General features: G+C 24.4%; 1 protein-coding gene across 13 annotated transcripts in view; it reads left to right on the top strand.

Moving 5' to 3' along the window:
• The first annotated feature begins 44 nt into the window (after positions 1-44).
• The window catches only part of LOC122536735 (serine-rich adhesin for platelets-like), a 43343-nt gene continuing 31044 nt past the window's right edge, over positions 45-12343 (top strand). For 5 of the 13 annotated variants that reach the window (XM_043669351.1, XM_043669357.1, XM_043669356.1 and 2 more), the window contains exons 1-9: positions 53-248; positions 5417-5760; positions 6796-7101; positions 8730-8918; positions 9077-9584; positions 9795-10025; positions 10204-10506; positions 10786-10920; positions 11140-11897. In XM_043669351.1, coding sequence (XP_043525286.1) covers positions 5456-5760; positions 6796-7101; positions 8730-8918; positions 9077-9584; positions 9795-10025; positions 10204-10506; positions 10786-10920; positions 11140-11897 — 2735 coding nt within the window. In that variant the 5' untranslated portion in view covers positions 53-248; positions 5417-5455. Of the gene's footprint in view, positions 249-4809; positions 4831-5416; positions 5761-6795; positions 7102-8729; positions 8919-9076; positions 9585-9794; positions 10026-10203; positions 10507-10785; positions 10921-11139; positions 11898-12343 lie in introns of all 13 variants that reach the window. The other 8 variants (XM_043669353.1, XM_043669350.1, XM_043669355.1 and 5 more) reach the window with 6 other exon arrangements.

Here is a 12343-nt window from a genome sequence, read left to right as displayed (position 1 = left end):
GATTAACCCTCTAGTCGAAAGCAGTAAGCAATGTTACTGGGGTAAGAGGGTTGAAGGAAAATTTGACGCTAGGGGTGGCGTACAAGTGTGGGCGCCATCTATTCGTTCAGTGCCTGACTATCCTCTGAAGACCTGTGTACTCGCGACCGTATTACTAGATTATTGCGACATTTCGTGTGACAATTTAATTTGTGTGCATCGTGTTATAATAAAGTGACGAGTGAACGCCTTAGAACGGATACAACAAGGTAAATAGTAGAAATGATTATAAAATTTTCCTTAAAAGACTTAACTTTGTTCGGGTGGCTGCCATCCTCGATGCCAGACACGCGTTAACATGTTGGATCGATTCCTCTTTCTTGCAAGTCGTATTGCGATGGGAGACTTCAATAGAAGACCTGATTACGATTTTTTAGTCTCTTTTTCACAATGAAAACGTGCATTTTGCTTCATGTTTCGTCTGCTTTTATCGAATTTGCTTGGAAATGCATAACTCGATGTTTGAAGAGTTCAAGTCACCCTCGAAATCTCTGGATGGAAAGACGCCTATAGCCAAAGCCCTTCTATTTTTTCGTAAAATTTCTGTTAAATGCATACAAGTTTAATGAAATTTTTCTGATTTGTATTCATTTCAGACGTAAGTTTAATTTGAATTTTCTTTTCATTTCTTGAATACAAATACAAATAAGAGCGTATTATCAATTTCTTCTTGAAATTTTTTTTTTTGAGTATATGATTTTTAAAATATGATTAAGACAGACAACGAATTATTCCTATTTGTATATCAGACAATTTACAATATTCACAATGCTCTTATTTTTAAACAAATATACTTACAAGTAACTCTGCATATTATTTTAGTTAAAAATATTTATAAGAATAATCGCTAATCACATATAATCACATAAATTCTATTTAAAAATCCGGGAAATATTTTTTTTTATAATATTAGCATGAAAATCTGCATTTGAGATATAGAGATTATAATGAGGAATAAAACTATATAGTTAATTGTTGATCTATCTAATCTTTAAAAGTTATATGTAATTATATAATTTTTAAAATATAAAAAAAGTTATATAAAAATGTTATATATAATCATATAATCTTATATGAAATTATATACAATATTTTTTTTGTTTCTATAAAAATTTTGCTAAAGTGATACATAAAGAATATAAAGTGACACATAACATTGTAGACATTATAGATATTATTTAATTAAGAAATTAGTATTGTAACAATAAATTATCAATAACTATAAAAAATTATTATAATTAAGTTTATTTAATTCAATTTTTACAAGAAAATATTGCAATGTAAAGAAATTTTAAAATGTGTAAAAAACAATATATTACAAAATAGTTAAACAAAATTTTGGATAATCCAGACAAACAAATTAATATATAAATATATAAATAAATTTAACTAATTAAACTTATTAATATATAAATTTACATGTCATATTTAATTAAATGGATATATTTATGAATATATTTAAATGGATATATATAGTTGAAATAAATTTATTTCTTTAATTTTTTGCTTTATTTATACAAGCATTATTACATACAAAATGTATTAATACCATATATTCATGTTTCAGTTATGACATGACAACATTTATTTTAATAAAATAAAATAATGACATCAGTTTATGTAAAAATTTAGCATTATAAATAAAATATAAAATATGTCTTAATCATACAACATATATTAGTTCCATTTGTGTCCCAATAATTTTGTAGTTATTTTCCATGTAAACAAATACATAAAACAGATTGTTTGAAGCAAAGCGAATATTTACTCATTTAATCGAATATTTACTCATCAAGAGTTGTTTTCAAAATTTTCTTCTAATTGCATTGAAAAATTTTAATTAACGAATTTTAATTATCGAAAAGTTGATCTATGTACAAATATATGCCTCCACTTTTATTTCCGAATAATAATAAATATTACAACATTTTATTATTATTTGTCACGTAAATCCATATGATGTGTTACAGATACATTGTTATTTATGTTACCATTTCCAATTTTCAATTTCCAGTTTTATTTTATAATTACAATTTATTTTTTAATTGTATTGTATATTTTATGTTATAAAATTAAATATTAAAATTTAAAGAATGTACATACACATTCACATTGCACAATAATATTGCATATATATGTAGTAACTTCAAAGTAATAACAATATTTACGAAATTATTAAAATTTACAAAATTAAATATCATTCTAAAAATACATATATTATATCAATCAAATTATATCTTGTTTCTTTATAATTTATTGTTATTATTATATTAGTATTATTTTTAAATATCATAAAAGATTTTAAATTTTAAATATCATAAATAAGTACCGGCGTAATAAAATACGGCGATTATTGAGAGATAACTACACATAAATATTCTGAGATTTTCATTTTCATTTTCATTTTCATAGTAATTTCAATATAAAATCGATATTTACATATTTTTATTGATATTTATGTAATTAAATTTTTTTTCATATTTTATATAAATAAGGATATATTTCACAATTGAATTTTGTTTTAACGTCCTAACTTCTAACTGCAGAAACTAAAAAATCAATTTTTACGGAAATAAACCGCATATCTCATCGACTGTCAAACTGATTAAAAAAAAAAAAATTAAACTAACAGATGTAATAACAAACAGCCTCATGTGCCAATGACATGTGTGATAATTAACATGCTAATTTCAAACAGAAAAATCATAATCTATCTTAATGTAATATATTTTTTAATTAAAATGGTCACTCATTTTTTTCGAAAATTACTTATAAATAACTTACAGATTAAAAATTAAATTATGAATTTTTATGAATTAAAAAAGTTATTTGCAAATAAATATGTATGTCGAAAATTGAATGATATACGAGAAATATTTATTATTTTATAATTTTAAAGTTACCAGCAATGGCAAGAATTTGACATATCTACTTCATCAAGTAAACAATAGTAGTGCTATACACTATACAAGATTTATAAAATTTATTAAATTTATTATTAAAAGCCAATACGTATGAAAAGATTTTAAACAAAATAAGAAATTTATGAAAATTTTAATCTCCTTTCATTAATTCTATTTTTATTCCTTTATTATATTTTTCAGAAAATTAATATCTTTTATTAAACTATTAAATAAAGAATACATTCATAAAACATATATATCTGTAGAAAAAATAATAATATGTAAATATAAACAAGAATGCAAAAATTTTCATTTTTCCATGTTTTTCAAATATTTCATTCCATTTATCATATTTTAATTATTAATACTATTTTCTAATTTAATTAAGATTTTGAATTTCATAACACATTGAGCTCGTACGGAGTGCGAGATAAAAGAATGTCCTTGGAAGAATATATTTAATTACTTTTATTTTATATCTATGATATTTGCAATTTTAAAAGAAAGTTTTTGAAAATATAAATAAACATTCAAAAATAATTTTTAACAATAGTGATAAAAATTACTAATACAAATTAACAATTTATAAATTCTCAAATACTTTTATCAATGAAAATACAAATATTATTTAATTTTCTTGTCAATACAATTTAACTTTTATGTTTAAAAGTATAAAATAAAGTTGATATTTTATCTACAAGTGCTGTGGATTCACTATTTAAACTACATATGTTTATTATATGAAAAGACATTAAGAAGTAATATTTCTGGATTGAAGCATTTTCTTATATGATTTATTTTATTGTTAGTGCTTGTTCTCGAGAAAAATAGAAGAAATAAAAAAGGAATGGAGGAAAAAGAGATAGGAATAGCGAATTGAAATGCACAATGTAAACTATAAATAATGACGAATATGGATATGTCTCGACTTAATCATAAAAGAAAATAGGGTCAATACAATAACAAGCTGTACAACACTGAAGTAGACTTAAAATGTGCCGATTGTATCTACTGGTGCCAGTGACCTCCTATTGATTCCACGCTCAACGAAGCACGGGCCAAACCCTCGTCCTCTCTTTTACCCTTTCTCGTATACACTTTCTCGTCTTTCATCTTCTTTTCTTTATGTTTCTTCTGCTAGTGTTTTCATGTTTTTCTTAAATACGCAAACTTTTCGTCCTTTTGCCTTTGTCTCATTCTGTTCATTTGTTTTGACTAGAACTCGTCTTTCTTATTACTTTGTACACTGATTTTCCACTCATTCCCTGACTTTCCATTCTTCTTTTCTCACCTTTTCTCTCTTTTTACCGATTTCCATGTCTTATTATTGTATTCACTTTTTTACACCAACTTATTTATTTCGTTCATTGTCCTCTTTTATATATTTTTTATTTTTGCACCTATTGTTTTTTTTTTTTGTTTTATATAATTGTTATAAAATTACATTGCATACTTAATTATGCAAATATGTTTATATTTCATAAATAAAAAAATAATATAAAAAAAATTTATTTATATGATGTATAATACATGGATGATTGAAACGCATTTAAATAGCAAATTGCTATTAACAATAAAACTATTATATAGTATTACTAAAGAGAATACAAATCAAAGTTACAATTCAATAACAAGATGTACTTACATATATATGATATTACTTATTGTTAGAATAAATTTGATTTTAATGAACTATAAAGCTATTGAATCGTTTTGATATAAATTTTCGTAATAAAGAATGTAATTTTTTACATTGTTAAAGACTGAAATTAAGTGGGCGATGTTATGTATTGAAAATACCACGTGCAATGCATATATTTAACCATCAATAATTTAATCGATAACTGAGGTACCGGTTTATGTTTAGAGTTCAGGACTGTCCAACTTTGTAAGTATTTACCGTATCGTAACAAAAATATTATGGTAAACATATGCATACAATTTTACACCATATCTTTTTTAGCTTATCATTATAAATGTTCTTTCTCACGATCATTTCAAATAAAACATTTTTATATTAATTAACAAAATAAAATATTTGGCAAAATTTGATAAAATAATGCATTTGATTGCTTTTTTATGTTCCATTTTTTTTTTTTTTTTCATTTTTCTTGAGAAAAAGCATTATAATATCCTAAAATGTAAAATTTTTAATGTTTTTCTATTTCCTTTATTATGTATTCAATGGAAGAGATTTCTAACAGAGTATTGTTACTTTCTTTATTAAATTCTTAAATTTGACGCATTATTAGCGATCTGTTGCACATTAATAATATATATACATGTATTGAGAAAAAAATATGAATTAAATATTAAAAAATTAAATATGAATTAAATATTTAAAAAATTATTAATTAAATATTAATTAATTCGTATTACTTCTGTAATATATTTAAGATCTTCATCTTACATAAAAACATCTGGCAACGTAGAAGATTAAACATATACATGCATGATTCGGATATATGTTTCAGAATGGACAGGGTATTAAGAGAAATGAATGTAGCGTGGCGATGACAAGCCTGATCTTGGAAAACGCAGACTTAAACCGACTTTTCCCGAAATGTCGGCCTAGGGGTGGCCCACCCCCGAGTCCGGGGGCCTCCACACAGAATAGTCAGCCGCATGAGAGCCTCTGCCAGAAGGAGGCCGTCTCTGTTACCACCAGCCTCACGACTAGCCTCACAAATACACTTGCGACTACGTTCGCAAACACTCTCACAACTACCCTTGCAATCACTTCCAAGAACACACATTCAACGCACTCACGCGCGATACCGGAAGACATGATCGACCTCGAGCGTGATATCTCCGATAGGTAAATTTATATTGATTTACTAATCATTGATCTTCCTTCGATCTTTTATTGAAATTAATCAATATAATTTAATTTTATATTTTATAATTTAATTTAATAAAACTTAAAATGTTGCATATTTAATAAGAATTTGAAAACCGTACTAATTAATTATTTTTTACATTTTACTTAAGTTTAAAAATGTGTTAAATAACAAACATAAAAATAAATATAAAATTATATTTCAAAAGCACTATCTTCTGTTGACATCCTATCTGAAAGATGTAACATTTATAATCTACTTCTCAAATATATCAGTAAATGTATTTGTATAATTTTAGTTTCTGTTTTGTTAAATTTCATTTATATAACTTTTTGAAATATTTATAGGAAATTTACTTTTCATGAAATTGTATTTTTTAAATTACAAAAATTTTTCTTCACTTCTAAAAGGACTTCATCTCATGACAGTGAAAAAATGTAGATAAAGAGATAAACAAGAAAGAAAAATATAAAATAAAATATTTAAAATAAAATAATCACTAACTGTTATTACTATAGACATATTAATTTATAAAGAATGCAAACAATTTCTTCTTATTATAATTAGAACTGATACAACTTAAGCACTTCTATAACACTATATATATTCTCCAAAGAGAAAGAAATAAATTGTTGTTTTTTGTAGTATATCAATTTAATTAAATGTTTTGGATAATGATAATTCCATAATATTCAGAAATATAATATTAAATTCTGTGATACAAGTAAAAATAATAAGCAATTTAAAAGGTACATATATAAAGAATTTAAATAAAACACAAAAAATTTCATATCTACCAAAGAACTTAATAAGAATTGATGTTTATTAGATTTTTGCTGAAGCATATAGTCATAATACTATTTACTGTATTAGGATTTGAAATATATACTATATTTATAATTAAATATATATTTGATATAATAAATATATAAATATGTAATAAATTAATTTTGATGTCTTTTAAGATTTTTAAATTAAGCATAAATAATCACAATGATTCTTTCCTTTTGTAGGACAACAAACATGGTGTCCAGTTTTGCAGGTGACAGTCAGTTATCTGTTGGTGTCAGCAGTGGCACAGGCACTGTTAGTGGTTCTCTTGGAACATTTAGTTCGCTTGGTACACTTAATACTAAACCACTTTCTTCAAGCTCCTCATCTGCTTCTGGACGTAGTGAGGATGCACAACAATATGGTAGCCTTCCAGGTAGTGACCAGCAGAGTCACTCACAGCAAGATGATAGTGGACCTGAGGAAAGCCCTGTATACATTTTAACTTCTGCCAAGGGTGATCGCAGCTACAAATTAAGGGATTCCCGGTATGTTATTATCTTCACTTATTTTGAAACATCTCTTTTCTACTTAAGAAATATAAATATAATATGTAAAAGTTAATGAATGTTAAAATTACAAACTATAATTACTAATTATATATAAAAAAATATAGTGAAATTCATTTACAAATAGAAAGAAGAATATAATACAATAATACAATAATAAATACAAAATACAAATTCTGAAAAAAGAAATTTATGGATATATTAAATAATTTTGTAATAATAAATAGTAATAACACTATCTTCAATAATTAGAAACTTAAAATATTATTATTTATTAAACTTTTACAAATAATTTTTCTAAAATTTATGCTTAAAAAATAACATATAAAATATATTCATGTAAAGTTTAATAAAATTTTAAAGAATATCATGTTTTATAATTGATTTTACTTTTTAATATTTTATGTTTTACTGTAAATATTCTTTTTTATAATACTATAAAAAAAGGTAAATAACTAATTTGTAATTGTTTCTCTTTGATTATATTATCTTCAAATTCACTGTTTATAAAATATCTAATCAATTAAAAAACTAAATATTTATGAAAATTTCATCCACAACAATCTATAAACTTGTCAATGACATGATCGAAGTTTAGTCGATAAACATTACACAGCAATTGATGTTAGGTTAGATTGTATCACTTTCCGTTCTTGAACATAATTTATGGTGATTAATAAAAAATATATACTATATAAATTGTTTATTGTAATAAAGACGAACTTTTATATAGATTAATGTATTAACAAAATGTAAGTAATAACAATAAATGCAATAACAATAAGTATTAGCGACATATCATAAAGTTTCCTATATTCTTTGTTTACATTGTTTTACAGATACTATCAATATTCATTTCGTGATGATTTTAATCAAAATAATAAATTTATAAATATATATTATTCATAACGATAATAATTTATTTAATATAAACTTATAAAATAATATGCACAAAAACAATGTATTTTCAATTAGTAATTTTAATATCAATTTTTAAACAAAATTTCTTAAATATTAAAATCATCAAAAAAAAAAATTTTTAGAATATTATTTTGTATTATAATTTGTTTTTTTCTAAAATAAATTTTCAATAAATTAAATCTCACTAATGATGTGAATTAATTTTTATTTCTTTAAAAATTTCATTTCATTATTCATAATATTCATAATTTCAATAAGAAAATATCGATGTTTTTTTTATATTTCTTAATTACAATTATAATTATACAAAATATTATAATAAATACATATATTCAAATATTTAAGTATTTAAAGTAAAAATAATTTATAATATAATTTATAAAAATTACTCTGTACTAGTTTATGTTCCATTTATCTTTTACTATTTTCAATTTTATATTAACATTAATATCAAATAAAATATGATAGTAAATAATAATTGGTTAATAATCTTATCATATATGTTTTGAACTGTTATGTTTATTGTATTTAATTAATTGATTCCTTATTTAATACTTTTATATTTTACTTTAATTACTGTTTAAACTTTCAGTTAATATGTAAGAAATAAGCAGAATAAATAAAAGAATAATTTCCAAATCAATTTTGAAAGTCAACTAAATATTCAAATAATTATTATTTTTCAGAATTATAGAAATTGCTGGTGGACGAGAAATATTTTCTCAAAGTCGAGGTAAAGTAGCAGCTAGAAAATCACGCTTTCTTGCGGCATCAAATTCCTTAAATAATGAAGATATTCAAATAGATAACAAATTATCAGTTAAAAGAAACAATAAATCACCAAACACTCAAACTATTTGGGAATTAAGAAGCCGGTAATTTGAAAAGTATTATTTATCTTTTTATACAACATGTTGCAAGAAAAAATTTTAGTTATTGATAAGATTACTGTATTTTACAAATTAATTTTGTATTATTTTCGTTATAAAGCATTATATATAATGATAAAAATTATATATGTTTGGAATTTTAGGTGCGGTGATACGAGAAAGCAGCGTTCTAATAGAGAAGTCACAGAAACTGTATTTTCTTCAGAAATACATTCGGTGCGACATAATCCAACAAAATCTATTGACTATGATTCCCCTAAGAGCAATCACAGCAATCGTATTATTAACTATGACTCAATTTTGAATAGCAATAATGTAGAATATGGTGTATCAAAAAATACTGTGGATCTTGATTATGGATTGTCAAAAAGCTGCATAGATTATCAATCAAATCACACTACGCCAGCAAGAAGTATGGCTATTGTTAGTGATGGTGAAGTAGTTGTCTTTGATGACATTGATGATAATTGGCAAAATTTGCGACTAGATTTAACTTCTAGTAATACCAATCAAGTTACACCAATTAATTTAAATCTTGAAACTGAAGAGTCTCAAAGAGGTCGCATTCCACCAGAACCTTTAAGTTCTAGTATTGGAAGTACACCAAGCCCAACAACGGCATATCATCGTAATACTTCAGAATTTTTTAAGGTATTTCACGTTGTTTCGCTTATTTTACTTACACATTACATAATTAAATAAATAATCGGATTTTATTATATTTTTAAGAAAAGTATAGTTGGATATATTTAAAATATTAAAAAATTGTAGAGCAATTGAGAAATAAAAATTTTTGACGTTTGTTGTTTTGATGTTTGACGAAGTGAAGTTAGTAAAAGCTTAAATATTATATATTTTTAGGTAATTACTCCAGCTAGTGATTGTGAAGTTGATTCACCATCTTCGGAACGTAATCACAAAGTAACTAGAGTAATTGGTGAATTGCCAATAGCACAATATTCTGAAAGTCCAAGACGTTATGGAGTACGTGATACTCAACTTCCGTGTCTTCTGTCATCACCATCTGTATACATGACACCAAGACCTGGTTTTCCACAAAGAGTATTACCAACAACACCAAGTCATAATGAGGTATATTTATTGTACAGAGTAAGCAATTTAACTTGAACATCTTGGGTATTTTTAAAATTTTTTGTACATAAGTTTTATATTACATTTTGTAAAGAAGACTGAGAAAGATGCATTACAATATCAAGAAAATAAAAATTACAATATATGGTATTACAGTATATTTGCATATTTTTTTTAGAAGGAGGATACTTCTGCAGAAATCATCGTAGAAAAGGCTGTGGTAGAAACAAATATAAATTATTCTGATGATCAAGCTGTAAATGCCTCTCCTCCATCTCCTAAAATTGAAGATGAAGAAGAAGACTCATTAAAACCATCAACTATACCCACGGATAATATAAGCAATTTAGTATCATCTGGTGGTAGTACATTTGATTATTTATATGAATTCTCAGAAACTCGGAAAGTACTTGAAGAATTCTTTAAATGTCCGCCACCAACAAAAGAAAAGGAAAACAGTACTGAATCTTTCCCATTTCAGGTACAAATGTTTTGTTCGTTTTATTAATATTATAATTGTTAAAAGAAAAATTTTAAATATATTTTAAATATAATTTAATCTTATAAATATTTAAAATTTATTCATATTTTAAATAATATATTTCGTTATATAAATATTATTAAATACAATGTTAATTTGTTTTAATATGAATACATAATTTACATTGAAAAGCATTTTAATTAGCATTTTAATACTTAAAACTGATTTTTTAATCATAATAACGTTTTTAATTATAATCATTTATAATCATAATTTAAGGATTTGGATTATGAATTACGAAGACAAGGGGGAAGTGCTTATGTTGGTCAACGACTAGCTAGTGGTCCACCAACAACGGAGGAAGTTTTAGTACACGAATCTCCTAAAAAACAAAGAACAGATTTTCCACAAAATGTAAGAATATTTATGCAAACAAATTTTTAAATATATACATACATATATAGTAATTTTTATTATAAGCTTTCATTTAAATTTGAAATTAATTATAAAAAAATTTATCTACAATAAGAAAGAAAGTAAAAATTAAAATATATTATTTTATTCTATTTAATACAATATTTTATTTAAGATGAATTTATTTTTACTTATTATTATTATTATCTTTCTCTTTAGACCGGCGAACATGAAAATAATTTCTTAGACCTCTCAGTAGGTACTGGAAGTAGTGAAGACCTCGGAGAAACAGAAGTCGGATTACAAGTCGGTCATTCCCGTAATTTTACATTAAGTCCTGAAACGACTGATTGTGACAGTAATTGTGGAGATCTCGATAGTGAAGTTTCTTTAATGATGATGGATAATGAGTTAATACCAGCTAGCGGTCTTCTTGGATCGGTCGGTGATTTAGGGAATAATTCAGATTCATTGAGAATATATGCTAGCATGCCAGTTCTTGAAGATGGTTTATCTAGTGGACATGCTAGTGATACTGATAATAATAATCCAACTGTGATGTTGATGAAGCGACAAATTAATGAAATTGAAAAAGAAATTATTCAACGTAGTCGTGTTAATGATACTATTCATCAAAGTACAATAGAGAATGATTCAGTTGGAAAAGATCTTCCTGGCTTAACTGTCAGCAAAGATATTTTACATTCCTTAAAAACTTCATCGCCTGATTTGTTTGTTCCTAAGAAAGAGAATTCATATGATACGAATGAGCTTCAGCTTGATGGTTTGGATCCTCTTGGCACACCACCACCACCAGCACCTCAGGCTAGACAAAATGTTAATCTAGAAATAGGTGGTGAAGTTGAAGCTGCTATTAAAGATATTAGAATGGCCTTGCAAAGGACTAAGACTTTACCTGTAAAATCTTCTACAGAAGAACCACCTGAACCTAATGTTAGTCCTATTTGGATACCAAGGTATTTCACTTTCCTTTTTTTCAAATTTGTTTCACTTCATTTGTTTCAAATATCTGTGTATTTATAATGTGAATTAAAACAAACAGAAATTATATTCAAATTTTAATTTATAGATTACCATTGTTATCTCTCTTGTTTATTTAAAGTTTTAAATATAATTTTTTGGTAGTATATTTCAATTTTTTTAAAATTTGCAATTAAAATGATCAATATAAACAACAAAAGTTACAAATATGAATTACATGTGCATCATATTAAATTTTATATTTACATTTTACAATTTTTAATATAACTTTTTATCTTTTGTACAATAAAAGTAAATATTATTATTATTATTATTATTATTATGAATAAATATTATTCATAAAAAATATATTTATTATATAATATATTATATATAATGTAGTTGTCAGTTTTATAAACTTTAGATATCTCTTGGATATCTT

The sequence above is a fragment of the Frieseomelitta varia genome, unplaced genomic scaffold (assembly GCF_011392965.1).
Source record: "Frieseomelitta varia isolate USP_RPSP 00005682 unplaced genomic scaffold, Fvar_1.2 scaffold_869, whole genome shotgun sequence".
NCBI lineage: Eukaryota > Metazoa > Arthropoda > Insecta > Hymenoptera > Apidae > Frieseomelitta > Frieseomelitta varia.
The sequence above is the reverse complement of the archived record's forward strand: the minus strand, read 5'-3'. Positions and strand labels throughout refer to the sequence as shown.